Below are 24,372 nucleotides of genomic sequence, written 5' to 3' on the forward strand. Positions count from 1 at the left end.
TATAGTCCTTGTCTATTTTTCCAATATCATTTGTCATGTGCAAGGTCCAGAGCTGTATATCCTACACCAGTGTAATGTAGCAGAGGACAAGCATGATAATAGTTCCTTAACCTGTGTTTTGTCATTATTCTATTCTATTCATTATCAATGCATGCTCACACGCCATAGGCATCAGAACGAGGGGAGCCACAGATACCATGGCACCCCCAAAATTTTTCTTCTCTGCCTCTCTCACTGTGAAGTGTTTATTCCCTTACCTCACTCCCCCAGGGTGGTGACTCTATCAACTGCATAAGAGGCATCAGGAGTCAGCAAGCCTTGAGCATGCACAGATGCTTAAGGCCCCATGTATGCAGCTAATAGACTCGTGTACCTAGGGAAGCGAGATAAGGGAATAAATGCTTGGCTGCGGCAGGGTAGTAGAGAAGGAGAGAGATGCTGAAGGGGGGAAATACTATGGGCAGGGGGGTAAGGAAGAAGGGAAGGATAGAGATGCTGGAGGGGGAAGGGGAGAGGGAAGGAGTGAGATGCTAAATGCCATGAGGGTGGGATAGGGAAAGAAAGAAATTCTGAGGACCATGTGGGAGGGAAGGAATAGAAGAAAGTAATCCTGGAAACCATAGCGGGAGGGTTTGAGGGATGGAAGGACAGAGATGCTGAAGACCATGGGTGGGAAGATGAGAAGGAAGGGCAGGGATGCTAGAGATTATGGGGGGTTGAGATGAAGGGAAGGGCAGAGATGCTGGAGATCAGAGGTGGGGGTGTTGGGAGGGAGGGAAGGAAGGAGAAAGATGCTGAACACCACGGAGGAGACTATGGAATCATAGGGAAGGGATGGTGGCGTTGATGGGGGCAGAATTGGGCATCCCAAAACAAACAGGCATTCTGCTTCTCCTGCAGCACACTCACTGATACGAAAACTACAGTGGGGCATTTAGCTTTCATGATGAACGTAGACAGTCTCCTCCATGTATGTTTAAATCTTTTTTATTGATAAAAACAGTATATAACAAACAGGTTATCAAGAAAGTAAAAGAATACAAAACCACGCGACAGTCTCCTCCATGTAACCAGAGAGCCCGTTCCTGACTTGTGTCACAAACACTAATATATTTTGCATATTCATTACTGTGGCCCTCACTACGCATTAGTCTGGACATATTAGTGATTTACTGCAATTATTTCAGTCCTTGGGATGAGTTTCTTGTAAGATGGAGGGCTCACCATGGATATATTTAAGGTTCTATTTGGAGGTAGTTGGAAATGGATTAGGTGAGTCTGAGGCATGGTACTTTATTGAATACATGCCTATAGAGGACCTAGAAAAACGATTCAGTTGACATAAGAATTTCTAACATGTGCTGTACACTGATACCTGCTTACTGTTTAGGTGCGGTTCTCCAATTTCATTTACAAAGCACACTTTTCATTAAAACTCTGTAAACATTGTTTCACAAGTTCTAGAAAGTAAATACAATTAATCGTTTCAGAACCTAGGCCATGGCACAAACTATAACAGTGATGTATTAACGTGTAAAAATTTGCAAATACTGTTCCAAAAAAGTGTGTCTTATTTACAATATTATGAACTGTGTGGCGTTGGTACATGCAAGGCACCATTTACAAACCTTTTCACCTTCAGAGGGAATAAAATTTTATGCATGGATTTTGCATGTAAAATTTTATTCAGATCGTTACTGAATTGCTGTAATGTCAAACCATGCAAAGCAACTCATTAACTGTTACCACATATTTGAAAAAAATCTATACCTCAAAGAGGTATGAGGTTTCTTTGTTTTGTTTATTTGTAAAATTTTTTGCATTGGTTAATTTTGTGCAATTTTTCTTCCCATGGATCAGCGGAATGCATAGAAAAATTCATGCAAATCATCATACTTCATGCAAAAAACACTAAATTTACCATAAGCTAAAATGGTTTTTAGTAGCTTTTCAGTGTATTTTTAGTTGAGAAATGACAGGCATGCAACCAATATTGTGAATGTTTTCATGTTTTAAATCAATAGCACATCTTTTGTACATTGTAATACGCTGAATGTCTGCATTCTGTATTTTTTTTTTTTTTTACATTTGTTCCCCGCGCTTTCCCACTCATGGCAGGCTCAATGCGGCAGGCAATGGAGGGTTAAGTGACTTGCCCAGAATCACAAGGAGCTGCCTGTGTGTATACATGGAGCCTGGCATCCCTCAATCAAGCTGAGCCCTCTCATCTCCACTTCTTGTATTTAATCAGATTTTGACTACGTCACCCAGGGGCCCTTTTACTAAGCTTCAGTGAAAGGGGGCCTGCGCTAGCATCAGTGCATGTTTTTGACATGCACTGAAGCCCCCTTTTACTGCAGCGGGCAAAAGGCTGTGTTTTTTGGGGGAAAAGAAATGGCCATGTGGCATGGCCATTTTTTTTTGGGGGGGGGGGGAGGCTTACCACCAATCATTGAGATGACGATAAGGGCTCCCACACTAACCCGGTGGTAACTGGGCAGCACACGGCACTGCCCTATTACTGCCAGTTAAGTTCCATGACTACAAAAATAGATCATATTTTTGTAGCACTAGAAATGGTGGTATGCTAGGGGTGAGAACTACCACCAGGCTCCGCCAGCAGCCTGGTGGTAGTTCTGGATTGGTGTGCAGTAAGCCCGTGGTGTGCTTACCATAGGCGCCGACTCCGTGGGTGCTGTGGGTGCTCGAGCACCCCCAATAGTTCACCCACCAGAAGTTCGTTCCCTCCCTCCCTCCTCCCTTCGAGTTCCAGGCCCCCTCCCTCCGAATTTTAAAAGTCATCTATTTTACCTCGTCAGGGTTATGGCGGCGGCAGCAGCAGTAAAAAGCATGCAGGCTCGGCTCGGTGCTTAATTCAGTTTTCCCTTCTCTTTCTCTCAGCTCTGGTCCCGCCCTCATTTCCTGTTTCCACAAGGGCAGGGGCTGCTTGAATTTTGCTTTTTCGGGGTGGGGGGAGCGGCAGAAAGTGGGGAGCAGGGCTGCTTGAATTTTGCTTTTTCGGGGTGGGGGAGCGGCGGAAAGTGGGGAGCAGCGGGGGGGGGCAAGGCCGTCCGTACAGGACGCTCCTGATGAGCGCCCTTGCCCCCTCCCGATCCTTTTTTTATTTTTATTTTGATTTGGGAGCCATGTGCTTGTGATTTGACTGTGTTTTGACTGTTTGTGGCATGCGCAGAGCAGCTAACATAACGCTTGGCTGCTCTGCGCATGATTTGGGGGCCGATTAACGATGTGTATTGTGATTCTTTGATACATTGTACGTTTCAATACCGATCTCAGCATGTGTGACTTTTTTTTTTGGTGCATTTTTTGTTATTTTAAAATCGTTAGGGACTTTAACGATTTAGATTTTTTTACGTTTGGTTGCTGCATCTGCCTCATAGTGTTAGAGTGCCAGTACTGGTTCTGATTAAGCTGAAAGAGAACAGAGAAAGGAGAAATCATCTGGCCCCACACACAAAAAGAAAAGAAATCTCATTTTCTTAAGGTTGTAACCTGATAGCAGTGTAAAGAAATTTGGTCTTTTTAACTCATGCTCTATTGATACCACTTGTGTAAAACTAGAGAAACATCCTTCATGCTGAGACCTGTCCTCTCTTACCATTTCTACTTTCAGCATTTTTCAGATGTTTCCAGCAGACAGGAAGAGGGTAGAAAGTGCATTAAGTGCCTGTCACCTCCCCAAGAACAAGGTACGTTTCTCTTGAGGAATATTTACATTCTGCATGGTCCACTGGGGATGAACATTCTCTAGAGCACATTTCTATCATTTGTGCGCCTGAAGAATTTTACTGCACACAAACCAATTTAACATGTATTCAGCTAAGAATTAATGTGCATTCAATTGATCTGCGTGTATTACAAAGTTCTAATGCACTTTTAAAACGTTATTACATTTTAAATAAAGTTGACTTTTCCATAAAATCAGTGCATGAAAAGAACCAAAAAATTATTTAAAAAATTAGGAAAAACAGGCAAACAGAAAACAAACCAATTTTTTTTTTTTGCCTGTGTTCATCCCTACCTTACAGAGTCCTCTAACAGCAGACCACATCAACTTACAGTGCCTTGTAAACAAACCTACACTACTTTCAAATCCTTGTACATTTTTCACAATATACTGGCTAAAAATACAATTCAAATGCATTAAAGTAGACGTTTGGTTCACTGATCTACACAACACACTCTACACTCTCAGGGTAAGATGCACAGAACTCCGGCACTTTTCTCTACAGCATTGGAAAAAAAACGAGTGGAGCACTGATTTTTTTTTTTTTTTTTTTTTTTTGGAGACCAATGCTCAACACTAACAGCATGCAAATTATATGCCCACTGTTAGTGTTGAGCATTGATTGGTAAAGGGCTCGGGAACTTCCTGACACATGCCCACAAGAGCTGTGCGGTAGACGCAGCTCTTGTGTGCATGTCCAGTAAAGGGAGGGGTGGGGGGTGGGGAAGCAAGAAAACTTTTCAGCAATGGCTGAAAGTGGAAAGCAATGGGGTAAGTGTATAGGGGACAGGAAAAAGCTGCTGAGGAGTTAGGAGGCAAGCACAGCTGTAAACGTCACCCTGCCCTAACAACTAAAACCTACTGACAGCTCAGGACATTCAATGAAATTACATGGAAGTAGTTTTAAAACAAATAGGAGGAAATATTTTTTCACTCAAAAGGATATTTAAGCTGTGGAACTCACTGCCAGAGGATGTGGTAACAGCGGTTAGCATATCTAGGTTTAAAAAAGGTTTGGACAAGTTCCTGGAGGAAAAGTCCATAGTCTGTTATTGTGACAGACAAGAGGGAAGCCACTGCTTGCCCTGGGATTGGTAGCATGGAATATTGCTACTAATTTGGGTTTCTGCCAGGTTCTTGTGACCTGGATTGGCCACTGTTGGAAGCAGGATACTGGGCTAGATGGACTATTGGTCTGACCCAGTATGGCTATTCTTATGTTCTAAACAGGAAGCTGAAAAACAAACACTCTTTGTAGGATGTGCACACAGTCCAATTGGTGGCCACTGTGAGATTATGGAGCAGGGACTGTCTCTCTTTGTTAAATTGTACAGCGCTGCGTAACCCTAGTAGCGCTCTAGAAATGTTAAGTAGTAGTAGTAGATTATGGGGATTTTTATTCTCCAAGGCAGTTTTCCTTTAGTTCTCTAAAGATAGATGATTTTTTTAACTTGAAATGAGAACATCTCAACCACATAGTATCTATGTGCTCTGTACTAGAAACAACCTTTTCAAACCCTGCTTGGATAGAATTCCTTCCTAGGCTAACTAGGTTTAGTTCACTTTCTTCTCCCAGTCAGTGAGTGAAATCTGTACAGGTTACCTCTGGTTAGTGGTGTGGATTTTTCTTTTGGATGCCTCTCTGTATCTGTTCTGGCCTTCAGGCATGGTGTAGCTCAACTCTGATCTCAGAGAAGCCTTTGTCTGCAGCAGGGGTTCTCGACCCAGTCCTCGGGATACATCCAGCCAGTCAGGTTTTTAGGATACCCAAAATCAGGGCTTTTTTGAGGGGGTACTTGGGGGTATTGAGTACCGGCACCTTTTCTATTGTCTGCTAAAATTGACGCATGTGGTCCCCAAATTTTAATGAAAGAGCTCAGGCTCTACACACAAATTCTGCCTTGTCATAGATTCTGTGACTAGTTGCAGGGGGCCTGGCTATTGTGGGGTGGGTCCCTCAGTGATCACCCCACCCCTGAAGGGTGGCCTGGCATTTGAGTACCAACACCTTTTTCACTAGAAAAAACACACTGCCCAAAATGAATTTGCATGAAAGAGATTCACATACAGTGGTGGTAGTAATTGCAAAATCCATCTCAGCCTGGAAGAAAAAGGATTTGAGTTCTTACCACTGGAGTCAAAATTTGTGAGTCCACCTGAGTTGCTAAAGCTAAGAATTTCTGGATTTTGTTCTTCTCTGAGGCCCGTGTTTTTGAACCATATCAGGATAACTCCTGAATTGCTGTTTGTTTTGCTACTGTTTTTTTTTAATAATAAAAAATTCCAACAATTAGTTCATTTTTGAACAACCAAATCTCAGGGTGTTTGAACGTGATTGGAATTTTACTGACAGGGATTGCATGTTTGGATCCTACAAAGCTAGGGCCCTGTATGAGCACTTCCATTCCTTCCAGAAACATCCCCTGGGAGTGTGACTGTGAGATGGCTTTATTTGCTCCCTCCCTGACCCTCTGTGAGTATGAAGAGGTACACAAAAGTATTGCTTCAGGCCAGCCATGTACTGAGATTAGAGTTTTAGAATGCTCATCCAGGTTAGATATAGAAAACAAGCTTCAAAGGCAACAGGCTAAATTCCTCCCCAGGGTTTATGACCTTATTTTAGATTGTTTATCTTTAGAAGGCAATAAAATGACATTTCAAAAAGGTTATTTTCTTTTGTACTTCAGAGGTATTATGCCCTAGGTCCTAGGAACTCTAGAGGGGCCCTCCTACAGCACAGTGAGTAGGTCCCTGTTTCTATTTGATCTTCCAGCACAAGGGCTTAAGGACAACCAAATAGCATTAACACTGAAGCTTATTAAGGTAGAATAGCAAGACCCACCAACAATGAAACTCTCCAGCACAGCCATTTTTATGCCAATCACAACAGTGCACCTGGGTGAACATTGTCAGCAGGGCTGGTCAGGGGCGACAGGGGCAGTCAAACAGGGCCCCGCATCTCTGGCACGTCTGTCCTCCTGTCCTGGAACACCTCCTTGCTCTGTACCTTAATGTGCATCTACATTTCAGCAGAGAGCACCAGGCAGCGGCAACGATTTTCATATCCTGTCAGCTGCCAAGCCCAGAGCCTCCTTGCTGCTGTGTTCTGCCCCCTTTTGATGTCACTTCCTGCCTTCACAAAGGCGGGACGCAGCAGCGAGGAGGCTCTGAGCTCAGCAGCTGACAGGATATGAAAATCACTGTTGCTGTCTGCTGCTCTGTACTGAAACGTGCTAGATGCACATCAAGTTATTGGGTGAGGTGGGCTTCCGAGAGCTCTAAACCTCTTTTTAAACTCGGATAAATTATGACTTATGGTGGGGGAGGGGGAGCTGGGCAGGGGGCAGGCGGGGGCCCCACAGAACTGGTCTGCACAGGGCCCCACAATTGCTAAGACTGGCCCTGATTGTCAGGAGTTCCTCAGTCTCGAAAAGTGCTGACGACGGATGCATCTCTCCTGGGGTGGGGGAGCTCATGTAGATGGGCTCCACACTCAGGGAGTCTGGTCCTTTCAGGAAAGAGGTCTGCAGATCAACCTCCTTGAATTAAAAGCGATCTGGAACGCTCTAAAGGCTTTCAGAGATCGGCTGTCCAACCAAGTAATCTTAATTCAGGCAGACAATCAGGTTGCCATGTTTTACATCAACAAGCAGGGGGGCACCGGATCTCGCCCTCTGTGTCAGGAAGCTGTCCAGATGTGGCTTTGGGCTCGCCGTCACAGCATGTTTCTCCAAGCCACTTATCTGGCAGGTGTAAACAACAGTTTGGCTGACAGGTTGAGCAGGATAATGCAACCTCACAAGTGGTCACTGAACATGGGCATAGTCCGCAAGATCTTCCAAACATGGGGCACCCCCTCGGTGGATCTTTTTGCCACTCAGATCAATCACAAGGTCCCTCAGTTCTGTTCCAGACTTCATGCCCATGACAGACTAGTGTCAGATGCCTTTCTCCTACATTGGGGGACAGGCCTTCTGTATGCGTATCCTCCCATACCTCTAGTATGGAAGACTTTGCTGAAACTCAAGCAAGTCTGCGGAACCATGATCCTGATTGCACCCTTCTGGCCGTGTCAGATTTGGTTCCCTCTTCTTCGGAGTTGTCCTCCGAGGAACCGTGGAGATTGGACTGTTTTCCAACTCTCATCACTCAGAACGAGGGGTCGCTTCTACATCCCAACCTCCAGTCTCTGGCTCTCAAGGCCTGGATGTTGAGAGCTTAGAATTCGCCTCCTTGGGTCTTTCAGAGGGTATCTCCCGAGTCTTGCTTGCTTCCAGGAAAGATTCCACAAAGAGGTGTTACTCTTTCAAATGGAGGAAGTTTGCTGTCTGATGTGACAGCAAGGCCCTAGATCTTCTTTCTTGTCCTACACAGACCCTGCTTGAATACCTTCTACAGTTATCAGAGTCTGGCCTCAAAACCAACTCAGTAAGGGTTCATCTTAGTGCGATTAGTGCATATCATTGCAGTGTAGAGGGTAAGCCTATCTCTGGATAGCCTTTAGTTGTTCGCTTCATGAGAGGTTTGCTTTTGTCAAAGCCCCTTGTCAAACCTCCACCAATGTCATGGGATCTCAACGTCATTCTCACTCTGCTGATGAAAGCTCCTTTTGAACCACTGAATTACTGCCACCTGGAAGGTCGTTTTCTTGGTGGCTGTTACTTCAGCTCATAGGGTCAGTGAGCTTCAGGCCTTAGTAGTACATGCACCTTATATCAAATTTCATCACAACAGAGTAGTCCTCCATACACACCCTAAGTTCCTGCCAAAGGTGGTGTCTGAGTTCCATTTGAACCAGTCAGTTGTCTTGCCAGCATTCTTTCCCCATCCTTGTACTCGCCCTGGCGAAAGCAGTTTGCACATCTTGGACTGCAAGTCAGCATTGGCCTTTTATGTGGAGTGGACAAAGCTCTTTAGACAATCCGCCCAGTTGTTTGTTTCTTTTGATCCCAACAGGAGTGGAGTCGCCATTGGAAAACACACAATCTCCAATTGGCTAGCAGATTGCATTTCTTTCACTTACACCCAAGCTGGGCTGACTCTGGAGGGCCATGTCATGGCTCACAATGTTAGAGCCATGGCTGCTTCAGTGGCTCACTTAAAATCAGCCTCCATTGAGATTTGCAAGGCTGCAACGTGGTCATCAGTCCACACATTCACATCTCACTACTGCCTTCAGCAGGATACCTGATGCGACAGTCAGTTTGGGCAGTCGGTGCTGCAGAATTTGTTCGGTGTTTAGAATCCAACTCCACCCACCTAGACCCATTTTTGTTCTGTTCCAGGCTGCATTCTCAGTTAGTTGTTTATGGTTTCAGGTCAATCTCTGTTATGTCCTCGCCATTGCGAGGCCCAATTGACCAATGTTCATTGTTTTGAGTGAGCCTGGTTGCTAGGGATACCCCACATGTGAGAACAAGCAGCCTGCTTGTCCTCGTAGAAAGCGAAGATACATACCTGTAGCAGGTATTCTCTGAGGACAGCAGGCTAATTGTTCTCACAAACCCGCCCACCTCCCCTTTGGAGTTGTTATTGTTTCTTTTTATGCTTTTGATTTAACTGAGGAACGTGTTCAAGCGACGGGCGGGAAATTGGTCCGTGCATGTGCGGTGCGTGCTGCACGCACACCAGAAGACTCTAGCAAGACTTTTTTTTATATTTTGCTTGCAAAATGCCGATTCCTGGGCCAACGTGGACGACGACCCACATGTGCAAACAATCAGCCTGCTGTCCTCAGAGAATACCTGCTACAGGTATGTATCTTCGCTTTACTGCTACCTGTCAAGTGTGGAGCCCCTGATGCAACTCTGATTCATGGATTTTGGTTTGCCTTGCTGACTCTGGTGTTTCAGCTTTGGAAATGTGGCTTTCATACTGATCCTTTGCTGCTTTTTGGCAAGGCCACTCTTTCACTACCCGTACCTCAGAGTATGAAAGGCTTTGTGTCCCATACTGTTTTAATAGCCAAGAAAACCATTCTTGTGGTCTGGCTCTCCTCTCGGGCTCCATCACTCCTGCAGTGGCGGGCACATATGCTGACCCTTTTACTGATGGAGTATCTTGCAATCCAGGACATTACATCTCAGGGTCTTCAGTTTCAGAATACCTGCTCCCCTTTCTGGACTACACTTTCTCCAGCTGATCGAAGTACTGTCTGTATTTGTAACCCATTCTGTATCTGTTCTTTTATTGGGATAGGGAGGTGGGGTGGGGGGGGGGGAGGATTGGGGAGGGGGAATTTCATATCCTTGCACTTCTCCTGTTACTTGTCTTGTATTCAGCTGTTTATAGTTGTGCATTAACCCATTAGTGCCCAATGTTCTCATATTTGTTCCCACATATGGGAACATTGGGCACTAATGGGCTAATAAAAATGATTTGAAATATAAATTAAAACTGTGCATTATGTACCCAGCAAGTAAGTCCAATTCATTTACTAATTTACTATCTTAGTTTATATTCCACATCATTCATTCAGCTTATAAAAAATTCCCAAGAATACATAAAACAAACTCATACTCCTTCCCCCTGCCCAAAAGCAATCACTGTTTTTGACTGTCTTTCTTACAGGCCCTCCACACTTCCTAATTTGTACTACCGAAATCACTTATTAAAAAGCAGTGTGGTTCAAAGTACTAGGTCCAAGTACTTAAGTAAAAGTAAAAACAAATGCATGTTTTAATGCTTAAGTAAAAGTACATTTAAGAAATTAGTTAAGTGAAAGTAAAAAAGTTATTGCCTAAATACTTTTTGAGTAAAAAGTAAAAGTACCGAAATTACAATGAATGTAACCACTGTCAACATTTTTATCTCAACAACTTTATTGCTCTACAATTAAATCCATTTTGCTTTTAGTAAAACTACATTTTGAAATTGACTGCCACTCATGCGGGTGCACCTGTGAAGTCTGGATATATACATCTGAAACTACCTTTTATTTTGAAAGACTTTTAATAAGTTTGAGCCTTTTTAAGCTGCTCTATTTTTTTTGGTTTCTGAAAGCTCCCTCCCACCACTGCAGCAGAGTGCCTCCCTGTCTTCCTTCTGCCCCTCCCCCACAAACATTGGGGGGCGAAGGGACGAGAGAGAGAGAGAGAGAGAGAGAGAGAGAGAGACAAGGAGGCAGCATCTCCCCCCCTCTCCTGTAATCCTCACAGTTCAAACCTTCCATTCATGGGTAGAAGATCATGTCCTATAAGCAGAGAGGTGGAGATGCTATATCATTTGTTTAAGGGGAAGAGGTGGGAGGGAGACAGGGAGGCACTGGGTATGCCCATGAAGGGGGGGTCTCCCCCACCTCCCTTGCACCCTGTGCAGCCACACTCAGGGCTATGGCCCTGAGTGAGTGCATCATTGTACAGTGGAGTGGACTTATCCAGGATAAATGCTAATATGTTGCCTATCTATATAACTTGCATTTTTTGTTTTATTACAGAATGATGCTATCAATCCAGAAGATTTTCCAGAGTCTGTTTATAAAACATTCCTCATGCACCTGTGTCCACGACCAGAGATTGATGAGATATTCACTTCTTAGTGAGTTTCAACATTTTTTTTTCACAAGTTAGAGAAAACAAGAGTCAAGCTGAAAAGGAAAATGATGAAAGTCACTATATGATGAAGTCAATGACCCTAGAATGTACTATGAGCTATGGATATTCAGTGTAACTACTAATAAGTAATTTAGGAAATCACTGTATAAGGCTTAGGCTCCATTTATACATGTAAAAACCTGATTTATGTGTGTGAGAGGGAGTGTTCAAGAGTACCCCGGTCCTCCTTAAACACATTCTCCCACTGTGCCACCTTAACAGAGCCAGGGCTGGAGAATTCAGCCAGGAGGGTGTGGTCTGGCTAGAGAAGTTAAACACCCAGAGTCAGGGACAGTCAGGGAGGCCTAGAACAGCTCTCCAGACTATGACTCCACTACATAGGTGGTCAGTGGGGAGGGGCTAGGGCAGGGTGTGATAGAATGTGGCACAGCAAGTTTCAATCCTTGGAGTGGCAACACCTGTGTCAGCACTTCTGAACATAGCAGGGAACGATCCCTTCACTATGTCCCTCTGCACTCCCACCCCCCATACTTGTGTTAATAAATCTAACATGCAAGCTAATCACACTCAAAAGAATTATCTACCAAAAAATATATATATTGCCCTATCTTTCTCCTCCCCACAACATCCAGCATCACCTCTGTCTCTATCCCCTCCCACCATCATATGGTCTCTTTCCTCCAATCCTCTACAATCTAGTACTGTATTGCCTCATTTCTTTTCCCCTTACTCCACCATCCAGCAACACCTCATCTCATTCTCTATGTCCCTCCACATCAACCACCACTAGCACCATTGCCTACCTTCTCTCCTCCCCTAACATCATTCAGCACCATTGGCCACCTTCTCTCCTCTCTTAACAACAATCACCACCAGCACCATTGCTCATGTTCTCTCTCACTTCCCCCCCCCCCCCCCCCCACATCATTCAGTCCTTCACTGGCACTTTTGCCGGGCTGCTACTCAAGATATAGAATCCACAACCTTCCCCTCTGTTTGTCCTACCCACTCCCTCACTTGGTCACTTTGCCTGCTGGGCCGCCGACTCCCCAACTCGATAGCCGCAAACAACACAAAACCACAGGACCATAGCCCTCTGTGCACCACTAGCAGTTCTGTTGATCTTGCCGTCCAAAACAGGAAATTACATCATAGGGGGTGCAACCTGAAGAGCCACTAGTGGCACGCAGAGGGCTATGGTTCCGTGATTTCTCGTTTGCAGCTATCGAGCAGTGTTACCATCTCTGCACTTTTCCTGCCCAATTGAGCAGGTTTTAAAATGTGTCTGTGGGAAATTTTGACCTGTCACAGGTCGCAGGTTTATGGGCTACTTTTCTTACAATCACAAGGCCGCGTGCTGGAGCCCTGGTGAGGAGAAACAAAATTATTGGACATCCTGTATATAATATGTAAACTGGGTCCTGTGATGCAGTGAACAGGCAGAGACATGTCTCCTGCTTGGTTTGTGGGCCCCAGACATCTTCACCCTCCATCCTTGGTGTTATTGCTGTTCTGCTTGAAGTTACAGCGGAGTGTAGGAGAATATATGAACATCGGGATCCATTGTCGAGTAAAACTGCTAGGAAGGACAAAGATCGTGCAAGGGTCCTGGATGACAAGGTGGTGGACAGTCCCAGCACAGCTGTGTCTCAGTTTACCACATCAGCTTTAGCAGAACTTTCTACAACCATGACATATGCACTGGAACCCAGGTTCACCCAACTTGCTTTGCAGATGACACACTTGGAAAACCTTTTTGCTGACATAGCCAGCTGGATCATGGAATTAGAAACCAGAGACGTGGCCATTGAGGACAACCATCAGTTGCTCCACGCTGACCTAACTATGCTGCAAGCCAAGGTTTGCACGCACCAGGAGCACCTTGAAGAGTTCGAGAACAGATTGCAGTGTGACAACCTTTGTTTTTTGGGGTTCCCAGAAACCCTACCAGACTCACAGCTTCATTTCATATTAGAATAGTGGTTAATGGTGGAGTTCTTCGGACAAGAAGGCCAAGGCCAGATGTGGCTGGATCGTGCCCATAGGCTGGGCTGTCATCAGCGCAGTGACATGTGACCACGTGTTATCATTGCTAAGTTCTCCCTGGATAGAGTATCTTGCAGCCACACAAATGAAGTGACTCTCCCGTGACGTCACTGACCCGGACCAATACTAAAGCATTAAGCTTAAAAAGCTATCACAATATGCGCGTGTGCAGATTCCCTCTCTAGTCCACACTATATACCATCAGGCAAGAACCGCCCCTTTTCAGTTTATTTCTTTCCGCGCTGACGGTCAGACCCGCTGACTCAATGCTCTCCAATGCAGTTTTCTCGCGATTATAATATTTTGTTTTTGTTTTTTTCTTTAATTTTTGTTTTCTTCTCCACAATTTCACTCCTTCGTTAAGGAATTCAATTTGGCAGTTTTTCTCTTCCCTGTCATGTCGGCAAAGAAACAGGGCTTCAAACGCTGCAAAGACTGTAATAATAAAATGTCTAACTTACATCCTCACGATCAGTGTGTTCGCTGTCTAGGGAAAGCACACTTAGATTCCAGCTGTGACAAGTGTGCTAGCATGCTCCCTCGAACATGAAAAATTAGAGATCTTAAAATGAGAGCCGTCATCGACGAGTTACCTCATCAGACATCCTCTAAACAGCTTGGTAAGAAATACAAGCAAAAGAAAACACTCCGACGAACCTCTACGTGGTAAAAGTTCGGAGGGTGCAGTTTCTATCATGAATCAGCAGCCTGTTCAACACCTGTTGATTTCTCCTCAGTCTCTGCCACCACAACTTACTACTTCTGTTGTAGGTGCTGAGACTCAGATTCAGGACACGCCCCCTATATCTCCTCCATTGGGGCTGACAAAATCTCCTGCTAAACGAGCTAAAATGCTCACTGATCTTCAGCAGGGCACCGAATCTTCTCACTGTCATCGGCACCGATCTGACTCTTCACTGCCTCATCATCACAGAGCTCACTCTCGTCAGCACCATCATTCTGTGCACCGAAGGAGCTCTTCTCATTACTCGTGGGCAACGACAGAGCTCCTCCCATTCTCATCATTGAGCTGGCTCCTCCCACTCTCATCGTCATCGAGTTAGCTCCTCCCCTTCTCATTGGACCCAATCTGGCTCCTCTTCTTCTCCCCAGCACAGTGCTTCCTCTCAGCAGTTTTTTGGCTCCTCTTCTTCTCATACTCAAACCACTCTAAATCAGATACCATCTCTCTCTCCAGAATTCAGATGTCGCATGCCAGCCAATGATATCTGTGGCTGGAACTGTCCCAGCACTGCATCTGCAGGGAAGAAATCGTTGACCTCCTTTAATGACATCAGCACTCATTGCACATACTCAGTTCATATGCATACTGAGCAGACACAAGGCATGCCGATGCTGGCAGAAGGAAGGGAGGCCATCAACTTCTTCCATGCAGAGACAGCATTGGGGCAATTCCAGCCAGGAATCTTATCGTCTGGCAGGGATTGGGCATCTCCACCAGCGAGTCAAAGTGTACTCCAGTTGTGAAGGGGGTCTGAGCCAAAAATGTCAAGCCCCCCCCCCACCCCACACACACACACACTGCCTTCAAACCTGAGGGCTATTGAGGTGGTATACAGGCAGGTACCGTAGGTTTTTCTCTATTCCTGGAGGGATCAGCATTTAAAATAAAAGAATTGTAGGGGGGTATGAACCTTGGTGTCCTGGATTACAGTCTAGTGCTCTGATCACTAGGCTGCCCCTCTGCTCTTCTGGGACATCTGTTTGGCCATTTCTGTAAAAATGCTGCCAGACAGACATCCCTGTCCCTAGGTTTGTGGCATTTACAATTCAGACATTTCAGTTTGTGAGATGGCTGTTCATTTTGGACCTTCTCGAGTATTTTCAAACTGAAAACCATGACATATTTCCTGTTTGAAAATGGCTGTGAGATAGATGGGGTTTTTTTGGAGGTTATGAGCAGGACGTCCCAATTCTGACTTGAACGTTCTGTTGAAAATGCCCCTCCACGTGTCTTTCTAAAATACTGTCATAAATCCTGCAGAAATATTGCGTAGATCATGGGCGCTGACATTTACACCTACTTGGGAATGGGCCTAAATATTAGCTTGTAAAGTATGTATTTCTGTGTTTTATAAAATTTGCATATAGGCTATGACTCCACCCATGTTGCACCCAGACTCCTCCCCCCACACCTCATAAATACACACCTAGTGGCAACACATATACTTTCAGGTGTTCACTAATTTTATAAGAAGCCTGAAAATAAATAAAAAGGGTTTATAAAATACCTCCTAAATGCAAAACCTCTGTGATAATGTGTGGAAGCGTGGTCAGCATTTTGGGGAAGTGTGCCGCAACAAACTAGTGACACACATTAATATCACGGCAGATAACATAGATGCACTTAACTACACTTTGAAGGTGGTAACTGCCACCTTAACAATTAGTATGTGGTATGTTAATGAATGTTAAACCGCCTCTAACCTGCCCCTTTCCCACCCCTTCTCATTTGGTTAGAGTCCCACATTACTGAGTTAGCATGGGTTTTAACATGTGGTAGCTTTTATGATGCTGCATCAGCAGATTTTAATGCACATTAAAAACCCCAGTTAAACACCTAATGCAGCTTAGTAACCAGAGCCCTAAGGATGAAATTCACAAGCATTTTTCCCTTAAGCACAGACTGGAAGAAGTGAATCAGGCCATAAGAAACACAAAGAGGAAAGGGAGAAACATAAATGAAGGAACTGAGAGAAGATCTATGTGAAGAAGAAATAACAAAAGAAACAAGACTAGATTGGGGAAGAAGGGTATATCAGCAAATGTTCTGCAAGCTTGGGAGCTGAGGAAGGAAAGTGTGTCAAATACGTGTAAGATAAAAGGATGAATTTGCATAGAAAGTGCTTTAGGGAAAAGCCATGGTTTTTCACTTTCTTCAACACGAATATTTTTCTTCTCTTCCATTTGTAGTCACTCAAAAGCAAAGCCCTATATGACGAAAGATCACTTAACAAAGTTTATAAATAACAAGCAGCGAGATTCCCGCCTTAGCGATGTCCTGTTCCCACCTGCAAAGCCTGAGCAGGTTCAAGGCCTGATAGAAAAATATGAACCAAGTGTAATTAACAAACAGCGAGGTGAGAATCTGTCGATCGGTAGTCTACAAATGTTTTTAAATTATTACTATGAAAGAGGTGCATTTCCTATCCCTAACATTAATGTACAGAGAGAGGCACATTCCTAAGCATTAATCTATAGAGGTGAGTTCCCTATGCATAAACATGAGTCCTCAATATTTTCATCCGGTGTGGTGAATTCCCTGTCTCCCCCCCACCCCCCCACCCCCATCATTATTGCATTAACCTAGTGGTGAGATCCCTGTCCACCGATATTCCTAGAGAATTTATTGTTGCACTGTACAATATTTTAAAAGAATGATGTTTCTGTTGACTTTAAGATATGGGAGTCGATATTCATAGCGATTTCACTGGCCAGAAATGGCTCCTGGCTGGTTAAATCACCTCTGTGGGGATATCCACTGTTATTCAGCAGCACTTAAAAGAGTTGGTGCTGCTGAATATCACCTCTGACCGCTAAACTCAAAGCTGCCTATTTTGTAAGTGGTCCGAGGGCGGAGTCAACATTTATGCGGTTATGTGCTGATATTTAGCACTTAAATACCTAAGGGGCCCTTTACAGAGTGGCGGTAAGCAAAAACACAGGCTTACCGCTCTCTGTTCCGGGACTATTGCCGGCCCAACGCAGCCGCCGGCGATAGTCCTGCCCCTAGGTAACTGGGCAGCATGCGGTGATGCAAGCCATTTCCGGGAGAAAAAGAAAACCCCTGGAAATGGCTTGAGCGGTGATAACCCGGCGGTAATCAGGGATCACCGCATGCTGCCCAGTTACCATTGGGTTAGCACAGGAGCCCTTATCGCCACATCAGTGGGTGGCAGTAAGGGTTCCACGCCGCATAGCCCTGCGGTAAGAGTTCTCTTACCGCACGGCCATGTATGTCTGGGGGCTTTTTTACCCGCTGCGGTAAAAAGGGCCCTGGTGCTTGGGAAAAATAGCTCCCACCACTAGCGCTGGGCCCTTTTTTCCCACAGCTTGGTAAAAGGACCCCTAAGCTAGGCAGCCAAATCGGACTACATAAAACTCAGTCCTATGTTTGGGGCCCTTTATAAAGCAGTGGTAGGGCTAAGGCATGGGTATCGCACACCAAATTGGCAGTACTGTTGGGGTAGTGCAGTCGCCTGGTAGTAATTCTGAAGTTGGTACACGCTGGTTCCCACAGTAGAAAATAATTTTCTACCACAGGAGGGGGGGGGGGGGGGGGGGCATTCCCAGTGGTGATTGGCAGTGTGGCCACATTGGTGTGCGTTGCACGTTTACTGCATGAGTAGCGCATGAGCCCTTACTGCTAGGCCGATGGCTGGCGGTAAGGGATCAGGTGATAAATAGCCGTGTTCTACATTTAACAGTAGCACAAGGCCATTTACTGCCCCATTGAAAAAAGCCTTTTTTTCCCAGCCCCGGTGCCAAAGACACACACCCACACTACTGCTGACCACTTTTTACCACGGCTTAGTTAAAGGACCCCTTTATGAGGTGTGACTTAGGTGGTTCAGTGCTGTATATCGCATTTAACTGCATAAGAGATGGCCGGCTGCATAAACCTGGATATTCAGTGCCAGTGTCTGGATATGGCCCAAAATTGAATATCTAAGAAAAATGCTGCCAGCGTCTAAAAAATCGCTCACTGCCACTGGCTGATTATCAACCTCATGCTGTTTATGATGTTGGTCAGCTGGGCAGAGAGACATAAACGTACTCTATTTAAAAAGAATTGGTCAATGAAAAAATGCGCTTGAGACCTCTCTTATCTTTTGTTTCGTAAGTAAATAGGACAGTTAGTGCCAGGAATGTGCCAGTCATTGGATGGATGAATTCTGATCTGTTGGGTCTTGATGTCAACACTCCTTCGTGCTGTCTCTCGTAGGTCAGCTGTCTCCAGAAGGGATGGTCTGGTTCCTGTGCGGAGCGGAGAACAATATTATATCACTGGACAAATTAAGAGCAAATCAGGACATGACGCAGCCTCTCTCACATTACTTCATCAACTCTTCACACAACACTTACCTCACAGGTGACGGCCAAACTGCACAAAGCCAAACACTTTTCAGTAGCACCCATAGGGCTGCAACTGCATTTAGCAATTTAATATAATTTTATTTCTATCTCTATTCCACTTTTACAGGAACTTTCTTTCTTCAGGACAGATTACAAGCAGAGTTCAGAAGACCAAACAATTTTACATAATACAAGATACAATCATCAGACATACTATTTTCATTAAAAAAAATTCCGTGTATAAAATCTATGACCCAAGTTCAGACGTGATAAAATAATTAAACAAGTGTCCAGCTGCTTAAGAATCCCTTTTTAATCTAAACTCAATGATACATAACTACTATGTGTACTTATTTGTTTGTTTATTTATTTAGACCGCTTACACCTTTTCCGGTAGTCACTCAAGGTGAGCTACATTCAGGTACACTAGCCACCTTATAATTGAAAGAGAAAAACGCCTAGATTTCGACCCAAATCGGGAGATAGACGTTTATCTCACAAAAACGAATAAATCGGTATAATGGAAAGCCGATTTTGGACGTTTTCAACTGCACTCCATCGCGGAAGCGTACAAAGTTGACGGGGGCGTGTCGGAGGCATGGCGAAGGTGGAACTGGGGCGTGGTTATCGGCCGAGGAGAGATGGGCGCCTTTCGCCGATAATGGAAAAAAAGTATACATTTGTAGCTAGAATTATGGCACTTTTCCTGGACCCTGTTTTTTCACGAATAAGGCCCCAAAAAGTGCCCTAAATGACCAGATTACTACCAGAGGGAATCGGGGATGACCTCCCCTGACTCCCCCAGTGGTCACTAACCCCCTCCCACCACAAAACATGATGTTTCACAACTTTTTATTTTCACCCTCAAATGTCATACCCACCTCCCTGGCAGCAGTATGCAGGTCCCTGGAGCAGTTGTTAGGGGGTGCAGTGGACTTCAGGCAGGTGGACCCAGGCCCATCCCCCCCCTACCTGTTACAATTGTGCTGCTTAATGCTTAGTCGTCCAACCCCCCCAAAACCCACTGTACCCACATGTAGGTGCCCCCCTTCACCCCTTAGGGCTATAGTAATGGTATAGACTTGTGGGCAGTGGGTTTTGAGGGGGATTTGGGGGGGCTCAACACACAAGGGAAGGGTGCTATGCACCTGGGAGCTCTTTTACCTTTTTTTTTTTTTTTTGTAAAAGTGCCCCCTAGGGTGCCCGGTTGGTGTCCTGGCATGTGAGGGGGACCAGTGCACTACGAATCCTGGCCCCTCCCACGAACGGTCACTATCTCTTTAACATGTTATCTCCAGTTTAAAGATCAAGTTAATGAACTAGAATATAAATCAAGAAAGATAATGTTTAAAAATTTAGAACCAATGATGATTTGGTTCATAAAGCTTAGGTAGCAATGATTTGATGAGATACCGGAGTGGTACCACTGAGGTTCTTGAAATTGGGTTCTAACGTTTTTAATATTATTATTACAATAGAGTTCAGTCTATTGAATGATATTATATGCTCTACTTCTATTACTTGATGGACCTAATTTATAGAATTGCCCTTCACATGTCATCAGAATGTAACCTCTTCCTCTCAGGAGGTGTGAAAAACCCAACTTGGGAATCCAAACAGGAACTTTTCACATGGCAGTGTATGCATAGCACTGCTACTGAACCACTGGGCTGACCCCTCATTGCTTCTTTAAATAACTAGCCGTTGAGCCCGTAAAAACGGGCTGGTATTGGGGTTTTCCTTCCCCTCCCCTCCCCTCCCCCGCGAGGTCGCCACCGCTCCCCTCCACCCAGCCCGGGCCCTCTCATCGCTTCTGAACTTACACATCCATTTGCCGAACGCAGCAACGCACATCGGTTCAGCTGCCGTGGGTGGGCCCTTCCTTCTCTGCCTGTGGCCCCGCCCTCCCGTGACGTAACGTCAGCGAGGGCGGGACACAGGCAGAGAAGGAAGGGGCAGCTGAGCTGATGTGTGTTGCTGCGTTCGGCGAATGGATGTGTAAGTTCAGAAGGGAAGAGAGGGCCCGGGCCGGGTGGAGGGGTGGCGGTGGCGGCGACTCCGAGTGGGGGGGGAGCGGTAGCAACCTCGGCGGCACAGTTTTCCTCTCTGTCCGCCCCCCCCCCCCCCCCCCGTCATCACGTATTGACGCGGGGGCGGGACAGAGAGGGAAGTCTCTACTGCGTATTTGGGAGTGAGTCGGTCACTCGCCGTTTATATGTTTGATATTTTTGAAAGTGAAATATTGCTTCAGCTTTCTGACACTGGAAGGTTTTTAGACATAAAAGCCATCTGAGGTTAACAGGACCCCTGAGCACCTATGAATGACTAAACTCTACACTTAATCAGACTGAAGAGGACATCACAAGCTGAACAGGAGTCAGGTTCTATAACAAACACATAACCTTAAAACGTATAACAAAATATACATTTTTGTGGTTATCAAAGAAAAAAATTTACAAGTGAAAGGAAAAAATCAGCATACAACCCAAACAAAAAAACCTTCTACTATAACAAATGTTTTAAAATTATCAGGAGGTAGGTGTCAGAAAATCTGAAAAGACACCAGCACCTCCTAATTCATCATCAGACCATTCTATAAATATACAAAATTTACAATATCAAATATCAGTATTAAAAAAATAGAAGTACTTCCAAAAATCTACTAATGAAGGAGATTCTCATTCTGACATCATATTTCACTAAGCTGCATCTGTGAAAGCCATCTCCTGAAAAACACAAACTCCCTGTTTACAAAGTGGTGATAGCAGCTGCCAGTGTGGTAAGGCCAACACAGCCCATTCACTTTATTTATTTAGAGTTTGCTCACACCTTTTTCAGTAGTAGCTCAAGGTGAGTTACATTCAGGTACACTGGATATTTCTCTGTCCCAGGAGAGCTCACAATCTAAGTTTGTACCTGAGGCAATGGAGGGTTAAGTGGCTTGCCCAAGATCACAAGGAGCAGCAGTGAGATTTGAACCGGCCACCTCTGGATTGCAAGACTGGTGCTCTAACCACTAGGCCACTCCTCCACTTTGATTGGGCTGTGTTGGCATTGCTGCGTGGCAGCTACTAGCGTGACTTTCAGGCTTATTTTCGAAAGAGAAGGGCGCCCATCTTTCGACACAAATTAGAAGATGGGCGTCCTTCTCCCAGGGTCGCCCAAATTGGCATAATCGAAAGCCGATTTTGGGCGTCCTCAACTGCTTTCCATCGTGCGGATGACCAAAGTTCACGGGGGTGTGTCAGAAGCATAGCGAAGGCAGGACTGGGGCGTGCTTAACACATGGGCGTCCTCGGCCGATAATGGAAAAAAGAAGGGTGTCCCTGACGTGCACTTGGCTGACTTTACTTGGTCCATTTTTTCTTCTGACCAAGCCTCAAAAGGGTGCCCGAACTGACCAGATGACCACCGGAGGGAATCAGGGATGACCTCCCCTTACTCCCCCAGTGGTCACTAACCCCCTCCCACCCTAAAAAAAACTTTAAAAATATTTTTTGCCAGCCTCTTTCCCAGCCTCAAATGTCATACCCAGCTCCCTGACAGCAGTATGCAGGTCCCTGGAGCAGTTTTAGTGGGTGCAGTGCACTTCAGGCAGGCAGACCCAGGCTCACCCCCCTCCCACCCCCCACCTGTTACACTTGTGGTGGTAAATGTGAGCCCTTCAAAACCCACCAGAAACCCACTGTACCCAAATGTAGGTGCCCCCCTTCACCCCTTAGGGCTATGGTAGTGTTGTACAGTTGTGGGTAGTGGGTTTTGGGGGGCTCAGCTCCCAAGGTAAGGGAGCTATGCACCTGGGAGCAATTTGTGAAGTCCACTGCAGTGCCCCCTAGGGTGCCTGGTTGATGTCCTGGCATGTCAGGGGGACCAGTGCACTATGAATGCTGGCTCCTCCCACGACCAAATGGCTTGGATTTGGTCGTTTCTGAGATGGGCGTCCTCGGTTTCCATTATCGCTGAAAACCGGGGACAACCATCTCTAAGTGCATTTTCAGCTGCAACAAAAACTTATGCTAGCTGCCCTAGCTCTCCCTCTCATCCCGAATGAGCCCCCACTCCCTGTCTCCCAAACAGAATGAGGCCCACACCCAGAATCACCTGTAGGTCCCCTGGGCCTACCATACATATCCTGGTGGTCTTGTGGCTAGCTGGGGTAGGAATGATCCAAAGTCACTTCTGTCTATGCTGGCTTCAATCTCAAAATAGCTGCCACGACTTCCAGCAGTGATCTTGCAGTACTACCACTGGAAATCATGGCAGCCATTTTGACAGCAGAGATGGCATGGGCAGGAGTGACTGGGGATCGCTCCTGCCCTGACTAGCTACTAAGCCGCCAGGGGAACCTACAAGTGGTTCCGAGAGAGTGGTTCCTTCTGTTCAGGGTGGAGAGGGAGGGAAGGAGGCTTCTTTTGTTTTTTGGGGTAGAAGGAGGGAGTGAGAGCTCATTTTGTTCAGGGGAGAGGGAGGGAGGGAGTGAGGGCTGTTCTCAACTGAGCGCCAGCCTGCGCCCTGGCCGCCAGTTTCGGTTTCAGCTTCTGTTTGGCTGAATCTGAGCTGCAAATTTCATCCATAAATTCAGTTTTGGCTGAAATTGAAAAAAAAAAATTCAGTCACTCTCTAGTCTGAAGTTTCTTTCACTCTGTGCTATCATAGGTCACTTATGCAAGTGACTTTCCCCTCTCTGTGCTCAGTGGCCTCCCCATGTCCTGGTCTCATGCATGGTCTCTATTAGTCTGCCCCTCATCCTCTAGCTTTGTGGGTCTTCTTCTTGCCTCCTCTCCTCTGCAGGGCAGAATTCTCCATTTTGAAGAGCATACAGTGCAATTGTTCCCTCTCCAAAAACGTGAACCCTCTTTTTATCCCATTTGTACAAGCTCCACATCCTATTTCCAAATCTGAACTCTCTCACTCTCCTATTCCTACTTCTCAACCACTTCAATTTATCTACCAAATATCTCCACCTCTGCCATAAACAGCTCCTTCAGAATGTCACTTTCACTTCCCAGCAACTGTGATTACCCAGTTCAAAGGCTCTTGCCCTGAGACATAAAACCTTCTGGATTTTTCTGTGCACTGTTAAGTACATTGCCTATATTTATTTGCAATAAACAGTCAAAATTCAGAAAAAGAGAGTTTTCTTTTGGATGTTGAAGTGCAGGGGTTTAGCTGTCTGGTTAATATTGCATGTGCACAAGTCAGAGAATCAAATGGATTTTTGGAAGTACTTTTATATAAATAAGTGGAAATGTATTATTTTTAAAAATATCGATATTTGATATTGTTGATAAATGAGATATATATGGGCATTTCAAATTTTGAAGACCTTTTACTAATGTGTGTTAAGCCCTAGCATGCGCTTAGCGTGAGAAGAACAGGCTACCACAAAATGGCATTATCGTTTTGCAGTCGTTTGCCTATATGTGCATGCTAACTCACACATTAGCTATTTTTTCAACATATTTTTTGGAGGGGACGTGCCATGGGTGGAGAATGGGTGTGAAGGCAGTAAGAGCTCCCAGGTACCACACTCAAATGTGAACATTAGCACACAACCTGAAATTCAAAAAATGGAAAATGCCCTTAAAAAGTGCCATGTTAAATCTGGGCTTAGCACATAGGAAAGTCCTACATTAGAACATGTTAAGCCCAGATTTCAGTGCACTATAGTCAAAGGGCCCCTTTATGCATTTATTAAATTGTCTGATGATGAGTTATGAGGTGTTGGTATATTTTGAGCTTTTCTAATACCTACCCTTCTGATGGTCTGATAATTTAAAACAATTGTGATAATGGAAAATATGCATTTTGTCATTTCACTGTGTAGCAGAATATAATAGTAAATATAAACAATAAGCCCATAGCTTCTAATCTGAGCCTTTATTGTCTACAGAACACAACTGAGTGTAGGGTGAGTACTACCCTACA

At 45.2% G+C, this 24,372-nt stretch overlaps 1 protein-coding gene across 1 annotated transcript in view; it reads left to right on the forward strand.

Moving 5' to 3' along the window:
- Positions 1-24,372, forward strand: part of PLCB2 (phospholipase C beta 2) — a 220,748-nt gene that overhangs the window by 121,876 nt on the left and 74,500 nt on the right. Inside the window, exons 7-10 of the mRNA XM_030215186.1 lie at positions 3,635-3,710; positions 11,184-11,284; positions 16,282-16,448; positions 18,314-18,460. Of these exons, the coding sequence (XP_030071046.1) occupies positions 3,635-3,710; positions 11,184-11,284; positions 16,282-16,448; positions 18,314-18,460 (491 nt within the window). The remainder of the gene's footprint in view (positions 1-3,634; positions 3,711-11,183; positions 11,285-16,281; positions 16,449-18,313; positions 18,461-24,372) is intronic.

The sequence above is a fragment of the Microcaecilia unicolor genome, chromosome 9 (genome assembly GCF_901765095.1).
Source record: "Microcaecilia unicolor chromosome 9, aMicUni1.1, whole genome shotgun sequence".
NCBI lineage: Eukaryota > Metazoa > Chordata > Amphibia > Gymnophiona > Siphonopidae > Microcaecilia > Microcaecilia unicolor.